General features: G+C 39.2%; 1 protein-coding gene across 11 annotated transcripts in view; it reads right to left on the bottom strand.

The window, feature by feature from the left end:
- UNC79 (unc-79 homolog, NALCN channel complex subunit) overlaps positions 1-17,534 on the bottom strand; it is a 109,315-nt gene that overhangs the window by 43,696 nt on the left and 48,085 nt on the right. For 8 of the 11 annotated variants that reach the window (XM_063399261.1, XM_063399270.1, XM_063399267.1 and 5 more), the window contains 6 exons: positions 14,772-15,058; positions 11,236-11,418; positions 10,353-10,515; positions 7,319-7,471; positions 4,782-6,005; positions 2,933-3,040 (listed from right to left, as the gene is read on the bottom strand). In XM_063399261.1, coding sequence (XP_063255331.1) covers positions 2,933-3,040; positions 4,782-6,005; positions 7,319-7,471; positions 10,353-10,515; positions 11,236-11,418; positions 14,772-15,058 — 2,118 coding nt within the window. The remainder of the gene's footprint in view (positions 1-2,932; positions 3,041-4,781; positions 6,006-7,318; positions 7,472-10,352; positions 10,516-11,235; positions 11,419-14,771; positions 15,059-17,534) is intronic. The other 3 variants (XM_063399262.1, XM_063399260.1, XM_063399264.1) reach the window with 2 other exon arrangements.

The raw sequence follows: 17,534 nt of genomic DNA, 5'->3' as shown, positions 1-17,534 counted from the left end.
TTAAAATTCAGAGGAAGTAGTGTACTCCCTCAAAAACAAAACAAAACAAAACAAATACAGGCCTCGAGTAATAACAAAAAAAACCCCCCGAAAATACTTCAGCAAAAATCTGCACTGAAAGTATTTTATTAGATGAAGTGTTTAAGTTTTTCCTCATTAAATTCTTTCCAGTTATATCCTTTTGAAGTGTGTTTAATTCCTTTTTTTGGCCCAAGTACAGCACTTCTGCAAAGCAGTTCTGGTATAACTGAACTTGTAGAATTGAACCAGACCAAGAGACTATTCTATGTTTGGCTTTTAAAAGTTATATTGCAGCTGCCTTTCACAGCAATCAAGAGAAAAATAGAATTTCCATCGTTTCCAGGGCAATGATTTTAAATAGATGCTTTATCATTTTATCAAGCATAGAATTTCCTGATAAAAGAACAGCAATTAATATTAGAACTGACAAGACTGCTTGGAGTGCAGATGACTGTCAAAATAGGGAAAATGATCTCTTTGAATTTTCTTAGCAGCTTTTTGCAATTGTAATTTAAAAAAAACTTAATATATCACACAATCAGGCTTTTTTGAGCAGGTTTGGATTTCCAGGATTATTTACCCGATTTCTCAATGACAAAAGATTTTATGATTTCAAATAATGATAAATTAAGGGAAAAAAACCCAAAGACCAACAAATTCCAAATCACCAGAGAGCTACCAAAAAAACCCTAAGCCCCAAAAAGTATCAGAGTTGCCAGCCTTTGAACAGTGTTGGATCAGGATGATTGCTGTGGACCAGCATGTGACTTTCCATGACTAGTGGCAAAGGGAGGTGTGCTGGCTTCAGCTGGGGTAGAGTTAATTTTCAACACCACAGCTGGTACGGGGCTGTGGTTTGGATTTGTGCTGACTACAGTGTTGATAATAAAGAGATGTTTTTGTTATTGCAGAGCAGGGCAGAGCCAAGGCCTTTTCTGTCTTCCAAGCTGCCACACTGGAGAGGAGACTGGGGGTGCATGGAAGGTTGGGAGGAGACACAGCCAGAACAAGTGAGCCAAAGTGACCAAAGGGATATTCCAGACCATACGGCATCATGCTCAGTATATAAAGTGGGTTAAAGGAGGAAGGGATCACATTTGGAGTGATCAGTTTCATCTTCCCAAGTCATCATTACCTCTTGGAGATGGCTGAACACCTGCCTGCCCATGGGAAGCAGTGAATTAATTCCTTGTTTTGTTCTGTTTGTATGCACGGGTTTTGCTTTCCCTTCTCAACTGTCTTTATCTCAAGCCATGAGTTTTCCAGGTTTTACCCTTCCCATTCTCTCCCCTATCCTGCAGGTGGGAGTGTGAGCAAGTGGCTGCCTGGGGTTGGATGCTGGCTGGGGTTAGACTGTGACAGGGGTGAGATTCTCCTCTATCAGGTTTTCTACAAGAAACCTAACAAGCCCATTAAAAGCTCAGTAACCTTCATACAATGGCTGGCAACACTTTCCATTTGTTATCTACTGATCTGGTCAATCCTTCCGTTCCTGTGGAATTTTCTACTCAAAAAGAGAAGTCCAAAGGTGAAATCTTCCCATTGCAGCCAATGATGTATGCTTTGTGGGGCCAGGCATTGGCTGTACAAGTAATATTACCTATCTGTGTTACAGAAGTGCCTTGTGCTCACAGTGCTGATCCTGGCCTACTATGCAAAGCACTGTAAAGATACTTAGTAGAAGATTAAAACCATTTCAGTCTAAATGTACACAATGGAATGTGCACAATGTGCACAAAGAGACACAATGGAAGTCATATTCCTTTTTGCAGCTGGAAACTGAGGCAAGTTTCCAGAAAGAGGAAAGAAATATTTACACAGGAATGCAGGCTCAACACCATGTAGGTACTATTCCCAGTTTCAAATGTTGGAATTTACAGGAACCACTAGCACCAGGCTAAAAGCAAGAGAGATAGGTCTAAACTGGCATCTTTTCAGCTGCTTTAGTAAGTGACATCTGTATCATTAGGTGGCCAACAAATGTACTCTGAGAGATGTACATGACCTGAGATGCTTGTGGGAAGACTGGGGAGGCACTGAACTAGCATGTCTAAAATAACATTCTTCCTTTAATAAGCCAGACATCCCTTCCAGTCAAATCAGCAGACAATGAATTTCAGAAACTAAAATTTAACATTGCTATGGCAATCTGAAATTGAAGTTCAGCAAGACAGTTGAGCTGACCTAGAAGTTCATTGGTATCAAAGGAAGTAATTTCCCCTCCCTTTTTTACCAGCCACAGTTCTCCCCCACTAGCCTTCAGGTGGGTTACCGAGATGGACACACCATTCTGAATTTTGCTAAGTGTTCTAGAGGTACCTCCACCTTACCATCTTTCTCTGCTCTTTCTGTGATCTGTTATGCCATGTGTCATGCCTACTTTAAACAACACAGTTCACTTTCAGTTGAAATGGCTATGGGAGTCCCGGATAAAGAGTCACCACAGCTGCTCTCACATTTCAGAGAGCAGCTGAGCAAGTGGCATTCAAGGCATTTTACAAAAATTGCAAGAGATTTTTTTTCCTAAGGTACAGCAAAAAATGTACCAAAGGCCATAGTAACAGCCCTGTGGACTCATCTTCTGCTTCTGTGCACTGACAGTTGACAATGCTTTCTCACAGGAGAAAATACACATTCAGCTTTAGTGAATTACTGCTTTTAGCTGCTACCTACTTCAATTCAAGAAAACAACATTTTTCAAACTTGCCATGTCCCAAGAGAAAATCTTTAGCTACTAACTGTTAAAATGCTGCTGACCATCAGAGATTTAACAGTTCTAATGATATCCAAAACAGCTGTACTTCAAAGAATCAAGGGAAGTCAGAGGAAGGAATGTACCACACATTTATGTGCACCTGATGCACAAATACAGTAACTTTGATTTTAATCCTCAAACCAGAGGTAAACTTACTTGATATGGAAGAGTGACTACTTGTCTCTGGAACACCTGCTTCAAGGGTTGGTGCAGATGATGACTCTCTTGGCATTTCCAGCGTTGAAAGTCCTTTGGCAGCAGGATCTGCATGTTAAAATCGTGCTTAAACTCTCAGCATTTAAAATCAACAAAGTTTTTTATCTTCCTTTTCCCTAGATGCAGTTTTCACATCATTTCAGTTATCCATTCACCATCTGGCATTCCCAGTAGTTTTAAAAGGATTCGGTGTGTTCGTCATAAGAATTTTTATAGGGGAACAGGGACCTATTTCTTAAAATCACTTTTTAAAGGAGAAGTCTGCCTATGGTCTTTAGAACTCACAACTAATAAATGCACATAAGAGTTTGATATTGATCCCACAAGTGATTATTGGAACCATCAACATGGAAATAAGAGAGACCACAGATGTAAAGCCAGTTTAAGTGACAGCTTAGCATCTTTTAAAAGCCTTAACTCCAACATGTCATCAGTTTTCATTCAGAAGCTGCTGATTTAGCACTTGATCCTGAAGATTCACAGTTTAAAATTCTGCATTAAAAAGGTTCCACATGGTGTTTCAGAACTGGGACAGCCCTTCCAAGCAGTTTCAAGGGTAACAGTGTTCATTACTGCATGAAAACTGGCCCTTGTTAATGGTCAAAAAAGCACTGAGTCTAATTGAACAATTCTTTCAAGAACACGCTTCTCTATATGAAAGGTTCAAAAGCACTCAGCTCTCTTTAATTTTCATAAAGCTCCAGTAGTCCTTCAGCTTATTAGAACCATAAATGGGACAACAGGCCTGAAACAAAGGGAACAGTGTAACTATGATTACACGGAACAATTTCACCTTGTGAAAGTGGAATATTCTAGGAAGAATTTATATTGTGTTTCCTTCTGAAGTAATTAAGAAAAAAAGTAAGGTCAGGAATTCATAAATATTCCCCCTCACTTTAATGGCAACAAAGAACAGCCTGACAGATTCTGTCCTTTTTCATTAATATGTTAAAAAACCTGGTAAAATTCTAATAACTGAAAAATCCTAGGGAAAAAAAAAAACAACCAAGAAAGCCAAGAAATTTAAAAAGCAGCACCATACAGTTTTTCAAACTGTTTGATAGATCCAATTGGAATCTGAGGAAAAGCTAAATCTCACTTTCTCTCCAACTGAAAAAAAGTTAGTAACAAAACTTTGCATTGAAATCACCTGAAAAAATTCTTAGTGTACACAGAGGATTGCCCATCTTGGAATTTTAAATCTTTAACAAACACAGGCCATGAAAACTTTGTGGATACACAGTACAAAGATGGCTACAAACAGGTTTTAGTGTATAAAAACAAAATATATATGTATATGTCTAAATGCAAACTGTGGTTAATTCCAAGTGCTCTTACTTCTGAAGTCCACAGCCTGCTCAGCCTTGCACTTGGTGATCCATTCTGCTTTCCACTGCCTTATGTTGGCAAAAGAAATAAGGGCCAAAAATCACTACACCAAAAGAGAATCAGTGTAGCATGGACTAGATTAGCAGGATAAAAGGCACAGAATTATGACCATTTTCCTGACTCCCGCATAAAGAGGACAAGGAGTTTCATTCCCCAACTTGGATATGAGAATTTTTGTCACAAAACTCCACTTCCTTTTCAAATGGGCCCTTTACACATTCATCATATCTGAATAGTTAGGACATTCCTCGTGAGAAACAAACACCTGAAGGCACTCAGCTAGCACACCAGATGCTATAAATACCCACATCTCACTATAAATATACACATTTCCTTATACACATCTGTTACTAAAACCTTCATGCAAAAATAAGCCTTTTGATGGGGTGAGTGAGCTCACCTGCCTCCTTCTGCTCTCCCAGCTTGTCAAGGATGTTAAAAGAAATGTCCAGGTATTCTCTCTGAATAGCACTCACAGCAATCTTCCTCTGCTTCCTCTGGCGAGGAACAATCTGAATCTTAAATTCTGACTCCTCAGTCTCCCCTTCTTGTTTCTGCTCTGTGTTTTGTTCTGTGTCAGACTCTGTATTGGTATCAAGTTTATCACTTTCTGTTTGCTTTTCAGAATCTTCAGGGACTTTAATAAGGACTGTCTTTACATTTGGGCTTGGAATTGTTCCACTAGGTTTAATTTCCTCCACACTGAGTTCAGAGTTATCATCAAGGGACATTTCTGGAAGGGCAGATGATTTCTGCAGCAGGTCCCTTTTCTGTTTCAGTGTCAGTGAGTTTCCAGAGGACATGTCATGAAATTCTTCTGGCTTAACTAACTCTGAAGAGTCCTTCTGATCTTTGGGAGAAGTGGAAATGACCTCCTCTATTCCTGCTGGAGCACTGTTGCTTGTATCCTTAGAAGTAAAGTCCTTGGAGCAATCTTCAATGCTGAACTGTACCAGCGGAGTTGTGCTGAGGCTGAGGGCAGACACATTGATAGGAGTTGAAGGAGATGAAACAGCAGTTTTGCCAGAGACCTCATCATTCAGAGGGTTTGTTGTTTCTTCCTCTTCATCACTCTCTACTATTCTAAGGGGAGGAAGTGGTTCAAAGACTAAAGAGTCACTGTCTGAAGTGGAGAGCACTGAATGTTTTTCAGGACCCGATGTTGAATCGGAGGACAAATCTATCAGATCCAAATCTTCCTTGGGACTGGCAGTTTTAACTGGGGAATCCACTTTCACTTCATAGGTTTCCATGCAGTTTAGCCTAACCTCTGGTATTACAGGTCTTTTTGCTTCCTGGAAACTCTCTGTATGAGGAAGGCCCTCCTGAGTGTCTGTATTTTCAGGTTTAGTAGAAGAGTTCTGCCGGGACCGGCCGTGGTCGCTGTGCCTGTGCGTGGCGTGGGCAGCGGGGACAGGAGGCTTTTCCAGGTCACAGCGGTCAATGCACGACTTCCTGCGGTGTTCGTCTAACGAGAACAGCAGGGAGTCTGCGTTCCCTATATCAAGAGATTTTTGTTTCAGAGAGCGCAGCCTTTTTTTCTGAATGCTTTCTTCTCTCACACAGCGTAGAATGCTGTCTTGTAAGGCCCCCGTCTCTCTATATTCAGCCAGCTCTATTTCACCTGATCAAAACAGAAAAAGCTAATACTACCTCAGTTGGAGACTTTTGGCAGATACCTTCATCTTTATATCACAATTCAACATGACTGACGTTTTAAACACAAACCCAGTATTAGTCAACATTGCCTATGTCTTGTTTTAACCTCAGAAACAAATTATATGGATTTTTACAACAAAAAATAAAAAACCTGCTATTTGGATAGTGGAGTTTACCTAAATGATGTCCAAAGTCTATTCATCCTGGACAGATGTACCTTGAAGATAAGCTTTAACCTTGTGCATTGAAAGGAGGTGGCACAGGCATGTAATTTCCACAGATACTTGTGATGGCTGCATGCAGTACCCCTATTATTTACTGCAGCAGAAAGGGCTTAAAATGGATATTTCTGATTCAAGAAGCAAGGAGCAGTGAGGATATTGCAGCACAAGGCTGAGATCAGAGAATGTTTCCCTGGTGATCCTAGAACCCAGCAGGGCCCAGCAGCTATCACAGCCCTCAGTCCTCCCTCCTCATCCTGGGGAGGAGGGCAGTGAGCACAGCTGCACCTGCTGGCACTGCCACTGCACTGGGACTCTGCAGTGAACACACTCACTGAGAACATTTCCAAAGATCATCACCATTATTGTTATGAATTACATATTTTCACATAAACCAGGATATTCCTAATCATGAATATCCCCATATTTCAAAATACTCCACATATGAATCATCATGCAGAAAAAAAGGGATAGAAGTTTAAGTGTTCACTCTAGTCAGAATCACTTCCCCTCCCTCTGCAAACACCTAAAAGGGAAAAAAAAATAGGCAGGTGGGTGGTAGTGAAAATATTTTCAACTTTTTTTTAGGCTATTGATTCCAGACACCTAAATTTGAAATCAAAACAGTTCCTACCTTTTGAAAACATCATTTTTGCCAATGGAAAATCATAATAATTGTAGAAGCAACAAATTTGCTTACTGTATAGTCCCACCTTATCAACAAAATCAATATCTGGGAAAAATAATTTAACTTAAAAGTTTTCAGCCCAATGGTTGAAGAAAATTCAAAAAAATCCTCTTAATTGTTTTTTAACTCAGAAGAGCTGTGTGTTTCAGAAAACAACTGCTGATTTTAGGTATTTTTACTCTGGAGTGCCTACTTTGAAATTCCTGAGGGGTAACACATTTGGGGAAAAGAGTGTTCTTCAGAGTCAGAGAGAGTAGTTATATTAAAATTAGGCAGTGCAACAAACTCTACAAAGAAAGCTGGTAGCTTGAAACTAAGAGTAGGAAATTGTATTTCTGCATGAGTTTATACTAACAAAACAATTCATACTTCTCTGAGCATTCATCTCAACTGGTTGATATTTCACCATTTTGCTGCCACCAATTCTTTTCAGTCTCGCAAAGAAAGTTTGAGACTCCTTATTGCAAGGTCCAGTTGGTGTATCATGAATATCAGATTCATCAAAAACACTGTCTTCCTCTGCTGGAGAAAGAAAAAATGTTATTACTCTTAAGAGAATGCAATTTCTTGAATGAAAAGCTATCTATGTAACAAAACCTCAGGTAGTGTCAACTAAACTTGAATTGAAAAATGAAGTTTGCAAGAAAATTTGTGTATCCCACGTTTAAATTCATCATTCTTGTGACATCTTGAGTTAAAGTCAGAGGCAAATGGAAAATAGGTTACAGTGCAACAAAAGCATAACAAAGCTTTTAGCATTCTCAGTTGATATTCTCTACTGATAATAATAGAGATTCTTTAGATGGAAGAAATACACTAGATCGGGACATTGACTTGAGTAAACAACTTCTGCGGTGCTCAGTGAGAAGTGGCAAATTGAAGAAGATGGAAATTACTGCAAGTGAAAGAGCTGCAAGGTAATAAAATAAGCAAAATAAGAAAGTGAAAAAAAAAAAGAAAAAAAAAGAAGTAGATCATCTTGGGAAGGTGATAATTATAATAGTAATAAGAACAGGACCTAAGAGTTTGAATTATGGAATTATTGATATAAGTAGTAATATTAAAACCTTATGCCCTGATTTGAGACCAGCCAGATGAAAATGGCAAAGAGAAAGAAAGATCCAAATCTATTTATCCATAAAAAAGCTATATCATCTATATGAAATGGCTACTTAAAAAAAAAAACACAGAAATTTTTAAAAATCCCTATCTATCATGTGGAATCATTCTGTAATTCTACATACAGTGATTCATCTCTAAGGAAATAAGAAACACTACGGGGACAATAAAGAAAACAGAGCACTCAAAAGAAAAACAAAGTCTGCCTTGTTTATTCCAGCAAGCAAATATGGAGTGGAAATGGATTTGGTGTCTGGGAGGGAAGAGGCAAGTAAGTCAAAGAGCTAGAATGGACAAAAACTGAAGACTTAAATGAGACAAAAATATCTTTTGCTTTGAAATTGCTGGGAAGCTGCTAGTACATGGAAAGCTATGAAACTACCACCAAAAGGCATCAGAGACAAGATACTTAATTGAAATGATGGATCCAGAAAAATTAATCAAAGTTGATGGTGAGAATTTCTACAGGAACTGGCTTTAATAAGTTAGAAGATCACTTTTAATGTCATATCCTGTGTGTAACTTCTTCTTCTCCTTAGCAACAAATGCTTCGTGTCACAATATTTAGCATCAGTTCTACAGCACTCTGTACACTTGATCTTCACAACACTCATGATCCCCACAACAAAGTTTGGCAGAAAAATTAGGAAAAAAAAGTTCAATAGTGAGGAAATCCATCTTTAGCATAGCATTTTTTGCTGCCTGACAACAAAATCCTCATCTGCTCACTATCTAAACAGCACCTCTGATGATGACAGGAACACACACACACACACAGTACCTGACCAGTGATTAAACAAGTCTCTTTAGAAAAAGTGGGAAAGGCCTCAACTTTCTAAGACCCTATGGAATAACATCGGCTGCTTTTTGCAGGTGAAAAAACTTTTCTGCATACTCCTTTTTCTGCAGCCCTTCCACAAAGGAGGAGAACAAGCCCTATGGTTAAGTCAGTATTTACAGAGTAAAATTTGCCCATTTATGGTCCTTTACCTCTGTGCAGCCCAAAGCCCTTCACAATAGCTTTGGGAAGCAAGTAAATATTATTCTCCTTACTGTAAACATAAGGAAACAATGCTGAACTGAGACATAAGGCCACCCAGGAAACCAGTATTGGACAAGGTGAGTACTTGGGCATTTCAATTTGTCTTTAAAATGTCTCAGAATCAATCCAGAAAGTTAATGCACTTTATAAATGCGTTAGTAAGTCATTATGGATTCAGTCATCCACTTGTCTCAAAACAAAGACAAATTCATAGTAAGGACACAGTTGTCTCTTAGCCCTCCACTAGCAATACAAAATGTCCAACTGAGTGAAGTTATGCAATATGTAGATTAAATTCACATTAAGATTCCTTTAATTTGCTAGAGCAGAGTAATAGGGTGTTCAGGTAAACAAAATGTTGTGCTCTTGTTTTGCTGGACATCTTTTCACAAGCAATAAGCAGCAAAAGAAGAAAAGGTACTGACATGAAAACAAGAGAGTTTCTCAGATTTTTCCTCAGAAGAGTTTGCTGCAAACTACTAAGGCTATTTGAGAAGGAAGATGTAAACAGCAAATAAGCAGCTAAAAGGCAAAATAGCTGAAAGAAGGATACAGAATATCAAAAGAACCTGTTAATCATTAACACTTATGTAACTAACTCCACAAATCGAAGGAATTACACTCAGTGACACCGTGGCATTTGAAGCCCTAAGCTTACACCAGTTCATCACAGTATTGGTCATCACAGTACCTCTGCTGGACCCAGCAAGCACATACAGAGCTCACAATCACACACAAAGTACTGAACTGTTCTTTTGCCTTTAGACATCCACCTACATGTTTGCATTAACCTTGTCAGCTTCAGCTCCTTTAAAGAGAAAAGCCAACTATAGACTGAATTCATAGCCTTCTCTTCTCAGTACCAATATTTGCTACTATTTCATGTTATTATAAAGTTAAGTCAGAATGTGGTGTCAGGCTGGTTGCACACCTTGTATGATGTAGGATCAGCCAGCATTGCCATAGAAAAGGCCAAGGACTATTCAGACATGGTGACTGAACCATTAAGTCTAAGATACACTCGTCTGAGAGACGTGAGACCACTGTGCTATGCTCAGCCTACAGAGCAGCTGAGAACGTTTCTTACTATACTTGTCTATCCTGGTCAGGTAAGTCACGTTTCGGATTCAATTCCAAGTATTATGTTTGAAAGTTCAGACCATATTTACCCATTTCTACAACATCTGAAGACTTAGTGAGTTAAATCAATGACTCTCATACAAATTAGAGTGTTAAAAGTACCTTTCTCCTTTTCACTGTATCGGCTTATGTTACTGTTGTCACTATACAAAGGACCAGCAGTTGCATGGGGCTTGCAGCTGTGATACTGAGCGTTGAGAGTATTGACTGTGATGTGGATTAGGTGAAGTACAATCTTGCTGATTTCACAGTCTCTGTAGGGGTACTGGTCAGCAAAAGAGAAAAACTTCATCTTAGAAACTAACTTTTCTCCTTGGATAAACATTTAGGCAGTAAAACAGAAAATTTGCAATAATATTGTCAGCTGGATGCCCTTTGATTATACATTTCCAAATATATCATGAGAAGCAGGACTGTTGCCAGCTTTGTACACGGAATTATTTTAATAAAATATTACAAGTTTGTATTAGTAACATTTAGTGTCTGCACTTCCTTGTACGCCCTATAGACCTGCTAGAAATCTAAGCGTATCAAAAGTATTCACAGCTCCATTTCAGTGCATAAATGCATTACATTTTAACAACATTTCCTAAAAAGCATCACTCAACTGAAGAATACAAACTGCCAAACTGACACATTTCCCCATTTAAAGTCACTGTTGTTATTTTAAAACTAATTCTAAGTTACTCAAAATACTCCTTACTGGAATTTCATATATCATTTTCCTATTTTATTATCCATATTTTCCTTTCTCAGGTAAACACTTGAAAGACAATGAAGACTGCAGAAGCACAGAGGAAGTCAGTAGCACATACTAAATCCTGACTGTTTCAGAAACTGAAATTAAATGCAGTGAGTAAGTATATGAAAGAAAATTGCCCTTTACAGTTCCATTCACCTGCCATAAATTTAGGTGTTCCCTGTAACAAATTTCAAATTGAAGTGTAAATTTTTCTGTGGACAGTGTCTTGTTAAGACCACTCACCTTATAGAGAATAACAAGCAAAGCCTTTAACCACATCTGCCGAATGTGAGGTTTGAGGGACCAGAGGGAGCAGCGAGGAGGCTGCTGAAAGTAATGCCTCAGCTGAGGACAACTGCAATATTTCAACACCTGCACCACCAAGGGAAGAAGGTGTTTTCCCAGGTTGATGTTATAGTCCATCACCTGAAAAGAACATAGGAGTTACCTCACCAAAATCAAATCCACTGATGTTAAAAAGCAAAATCATTATTACAGTTGAGGTATTAGGCAAGTTAAAAGAAATCAGTGGTTTTAAGGAAATCTCACTACCATTTAGAAGCTTTCTGCCAGCTGCCACCTTCTCATTTTAGCCTCATAGGCAGAATGAAACAAAGAAAATATTCTGAAAGCCTTTCATCCAGCACAGTTTAAATTTTAAGATACACTGGCAAGTTCATAAAATATATTATGCTGAAATAGCCTTGTATTATAGCACAAGTTGATCATGCTTCAATACACGAAACTGTATCATGTACATCCCATGTTTAACAGACAGGATGCACTTGTAAGTTTTGGGGGTTGAGTAGTTTGGTTATTTGGGGGCTTTGTATTTAGCATTGTACTGGCAGCTTCCATATTTTTCTCAATAGGCTTGTGACATTAGGCATTAGGGTTTTTTAAGCCCCAGGTTCTGGAATCAAGTAATGACATTAGGTTCCCACTCTGCACCGAAGGTAAGAGTGTCTATTACGTTAGGAAGTTTAAGCACATAAATCCTAGAGGAGCCAAGAATAAAGTAAATGAAAAATATCTTGCTCCAAATAAAATGTTTATCAATCTTAAGCAGTGGTGTTGCTGCAGGCAGGTTGCTGTGATTACTGTCAGTCACATGCCTTGCCTCCATCTGACCTTTGAAGAGCATCATGCTATTTGGGGCCAGCGGTTTGAATCCTAGGAGTGATTCAAAAGTGCACTGAAGCCCTATATTCCCACCACCCTGGCACAACTGTGTTTTCACTTCAAACTGCAATGCCATTTTTCATAATCCCCCTATCAGTCTTCCAACATGAGCTATTTTAAAAATCACACATGCTGAAAGCAGCAGTTAAGCCAGATCATAGCAAGGCTCCACCAAGCCCTTGTGTCTGATGCTGCCCTGCACTGGCTGACAGCCGGGAATGAAAATGTAACAGCACAGCCCCCAGGATCCAACACGCCCTGCAGCTTCAGTGGACTTACTGAATTTCAGCAGCAGCTCTCTACATCTAAACAGACAGTCTATACTCCTTTTGGTTTGTTTTGGTTTCATTAGAACAAGCAGATGAGGCTAATTTACAAACACTAAACTCATGGTCTCAAGTTCTCTCCTGAACCAACTGACTAGAAGTTTTTTCCCTGTAAAAATCTCCAGTTTGATGTGCAGCTGGTCTCAAATACTTGTGTTGCATGTGTAGAGCTAAATAGATGAATCCCATGTCTATCCATGCAGGGTGAGCCAGTCGAATACTTGATTTATAATCTCCAAATTTGCTCCTGCCCTGAGGGAGCAATAGGGCGAGGAAATGCTCATCCACACAAAGGAGACAGCACTGCCTGACAGAGCACAGCCTGTAGGGCAAACATGCCTGGAGCTGAGCAGAGCCACTTTTCAAGCTGCCGCGGGAAAATAAGGAATGAAGGAGTGAAGGAATAGAGGAACGAAGGAAAAAAGGAATAAAGGCCGCGGGAGAGGCGGGGCGAAGCCCTGGCCTGGGTAACGCGCTGCGCAACAGCGCCACCGCGCGGGCAGACCGCGCCGCTGCAGAGAAACCCCCTCGGGCCTTGGGGAGTGCAAAACACCCGGAGCTCACGGTGAGAAATACTGACACATTTGGGGTTTTTTTAATTGAACTGTCCACTCGAACAAGCTTGGAATCAAAATCAACGAACCAGAAAGCCAACCTAATCCCAACCTTTGGGGAGCAGACGGGGTAAAGCAAGTATTTATGGCTTGGGAAAGAAGCGTAATTGAAATAGATCTCTTAAGAGCTCAGTACTGAGTTTTCGCTCTCTAAACACATCTCGGGATTGCAAGGGGCATTTCTCTTGCAGCAAAGGTGATTCCAAACACACAGCAGCCCTACAGCCAGGAAAAGAATTCGCCCAAAATACGAATTAAAGTTGATGTCTGCTGCACAGAGAAAAACCCTGGCCTACTGAAGTCCTCAAACTTTTTGACATAGAGGAACCAGGATTCAATTATAAAGCTTTTAAACACAGTGAATTTGACTCACACAAGACATTTTAAAGGTGGAAGAGAAAGGCAGGGGATGATATTCACAGTTGCAGTAAGGAGTACTTCTGAAAATCAGGCCTATTATAATCACTGAAATTCAGGCTTCCACACTTGGAAAACACTTTGAAAACACAAATGTGGAAGATGCTGCCCTGTGATCTGAACTGCCACTTCCAGACTCTCAATACAAGAGCAACAGGTCTGAATTTCCTTTTACACTCTTTAATTTAAAAGTGCACAAATGAAAGATGATTAACACAGAGCATAGAGCTCTGGGACAATGGAACCCAATGCATCTGCAGCTACCCAGTTTGCATTAACATCATCTATTTTGCCTCCTGAAATACGGATACCTGACATGTCCCCTGCTGTGAATGTTTATCCAACTATCAACATCACATTTAACTTTGAAAATCATTGATTCCAATGCATGAACCAGAAAATCTTGGTAAGAATTCAGATCCAGAAGAGACAAGGATAGCTTTGAGCAATGTTTGAAGGTCACAGTGGACATTTGAAATCACAGCCCTCCTTTTCCCCTAGGGCAACCCTCTATGAGAGACTGTGATAAGGAAAAAGCATTGAAGTGATGATGATGCTCCACTGCAAATAGGAATACTCTGCAAGTGCATAACATTTTCAGCCCAGTATGACCCACTACTCTATCAGTGGGAGTTAATTGAGCCTTAGAAGAGCCTTGTGAGGTAGAAAATTATGGTCCTCCTTTACAAGATGGAGAAAGAAGGCACAAGGCAAGGATGTGGTTGGTCATTTATCATAGCAATATAGGCAAAAGTTCATGTTGGCAATAGCACTCCCTAGGAAGGGGAGAACAGAGAGTCCTGGTGCACTGTAAGGAAGAAAAACGAGCCTCCTACAAAGTCAAGAATGTTGAAGAGTTCCCCATTCACATAGGGAAACAAAACAAGAACATATAGATCCCAAGTCTTCTTGAGGAAGAAAGGTGGAAATATGAGAAAAGTAGGGCATTGCATTCAAAGGTTAGTGAAAGAAGGCAGAGGTTAGAAGCAGTCTCTAATTTTTCATACAGTGGTAGTATTTGCATGCCTCCACACACAAAACCATAACCTCTTTGCTAGTGATGCAGCAACTTTAGACTACCAGTGGAAAGAAATTCTTCCACAAGCTGAAAAGGTGTTGAAGTTTTAAGTAGGATTACCCCATTCAGCCATTATTTTGCTATAAAGAAGCCTGTGCTACCATTATTTCAACAACAGGCAGTAACAAATAGCAGCAAAAACTAGTTAGCGCCTTCACCTACTTGTGCTATCCCAGCAATAAAGGCATTGAAGCAGGTGGAAACGCGCATTTTTTGGGGTGCAATCATGAAGCATCCTTCCTGCTGATCGTAGCCAAGCAGGACGTACAGGTGGCGCTTGACTGTGTTGAAAGCCTTGGCGCTGCTGATGTCCGACTCCGCGCTGCTCTCATCCTTTGCCATGAACTTCATGAGCACTGTAATGAGCTGGTGGACAGTCTGGTGGTCAATGCCAGCATCCTCTGGCAGCAGGTCTTTTATTGTATTATCATTCTCTGGGGAAGGTTGTCCTATGGGCACAAGAGACATTGGTATCGGACACTGGAGAACACTGTGCAAACTCTGTAAATCCAAAAAACAGAGTACAGAACACACCAGATTTTTTTTCTGGAGTTTGCTGCTCCATTTCTGCCCAAATGCAAACAGTGAAACTGCAGGAGACAGGCCTGCATTTCTGAGGACATTGCTCCTCTGTTGCCTTAGGTCCAACAGCACAGAAACACCTACTGTGTACACTCAACTCCATTTCTCAGCTTTCTCATATGTAGTGGAGCACCTTATTTCCCACCCCAGTGCGTTTCCACCAAATTGAACATTATTATTCTTCCACATCCATCAAATTCCACTGCCACCAAATTCTCTTCTGGTATGGGCATCAGTGTATCCTCAATAAATATTAACAGACATCAATCTTTGCCAGTGGAAAATGTACAAAATGGCAAGGGTAGGAAATATGAAAAATTGTACCAAATAATGATTGAACAAAGAATGAAGACTTCCCCTATTAGCACAAATTTGTACTTCTGTTAAATAACTTGTATTACTACAAATAACTTGTAAATAAATAGTGTTATTTTAATATTCTAATTTACCCATATTCTCAGTGTGATATGCTGTTCTGACAAAGGATTCCTTTGCTGGTACAACTACCTCTGCCTTAGGTTCTTGCCAAAAAAACCCCTGCAATGTCTTTAATTTTAAAAAATAATTTTAAAAAATAATTTTAAAGTATGTTGCATTTGTATTGGTGGATGAACAAGGGTTGTTTGGCTTTTGTGCAAAGCATGGGAGATGGCTGTCATTTCTACGAGAGGTGAAAATTAAAACTATGCAGGGGGCAGGAATTTTCAGATCCACTTCTATTAAGAATAACTTTCCTTTATTGGTCTTATTTGGGTTAGAAGAAATAATGAACTTCATGTTATACAATATTTTTTGTTCCAGACAGTTTGCACTGTGATTTTTTACTTAAAAACCCTACTTCAAACTAGAAATTCTCTACCCAAGCTTTTGCTGGACCAACATATGCAGATACAAAAAGAAAACAATGAATTCTGAAATAATTAGAATCAGAAATAAAGCAAAAACCATTTTCAGAAGTACTTCAAAAATGTACACAGAAAATAATCTTAGCTTCCTGGACATAAACTGAGAAATAATCTTATATTCTTACATAATATTACACCTTGGTTAAAATTTTCCATGGAATTATATCCCAAAGACACAATTTTCATAAGGATGATATCAGACTGTATTACTCATCCCTATTTATTTTCATCTTTATAACATGTCATGAGATTTTTCAATAAAATAAAGAAGGAGATAAGATAAAATGAATGAAAATATCATTGGGCTCTAAATAAATACTGGTTTTCCAAATAGAATTCAAAGAGTAATTAATCTGAAAAGATTAAACCATTTTATTTTCACTTGCTGAACAATACAATTTAGAAGCTCGGTGATAAAATGTTCAAGTGTGAAAGTGTTTCATAACTCTAACACTAGCTAACAGATACTTCCCAGGACTTTTCCTGACATTTTACTTTTCCAGAAATATTACTATATTTTCTGATGCATTAAAGATCCCATTTCTCATACTTTATCCTCAGGGAAAATGATACAGCAGAATAGAGTGAACAGAGCTTCACCCTGATTTGTTTGCCACAGCTCTACTAAGGATCAAATCTATGGAATGTCAGTCACCCCGTTTTTATTTCTGATGTAGGAACCTGCAAAAAACCAGCAATGGAGAACTACTTGTTTAAACCTACAAAAACTGTACAATCCAGTTTAATCAATAGATCTTCAGAGTCTGGAAAACTTCTTCTGCTGTCTGGAATGAGTTTTAGTCTTATCAAGCCTGAACTAAACACTCATTTCATCAACAAAAGAGACAGGGTATCCTGTTATTACATGAGTCTGTTTAGATCCAAGCTAGGAATGCAAAACAAAGACAGCTCTGTCTTTACAGTGGCTAAGGTAACTTTTATCCCTTAAAATTAATGTGAGGTAGAAAATTATGGTCCTCCTTACAAGATGGAGAAAGAAGGCACAAGGCAAGGATGTGTTTAGTCATTTATCACAGCAATATAGGCAAAAGTTCATGTTGGCAATAGCACTCCCTAGGAAGGGGAGTATGTGCCTTCCTTTGTATGTGCCTATACAAGGTATATAGATACACACACATATCCTTCTCAACCCTCATCAAAACCTTCTCACATCACCAAACACACAGCCAGATAATACACAGCCTCCATGCCTGAATTCAATCTAGCCTTACCTCCAAAGATTCATCTCTTTATTTATGTGCCACCTATATCAGATCCCTTTACCTTCAAATTACTTTAATGTATATTACAATGCAACATAAAGCATCAGATCAGAATTACATCATGCTTCATCACCCCAACCGTGATCCCTATCAATGAAATCCTCTCACTGACTGTCCAGGATACTGCAGAGGATGTAGGAACAACTACGTGATCC

Source organism: Prinia subflava, chromosome 5 (genome assembly GCF_021018805.1).
Source record: "Prinia subflava isolate CZ2003 ecotype Zambia chromosome 5, Cam_Psub_1.2, whole genome shotgun sequence".
Taxonomy (NCBI): domain Eukaryota; kingdom Metazoa; phylum Chordata; class Aves; order Passeriformes; family Cisticolidae; genus Prinia; species Prinia subflava.
The sequence above is the reverse complement of the archived record's forward strand: the minus strand, read 5'-3'. Positions and strand labels throughout refer to the sequence as shown.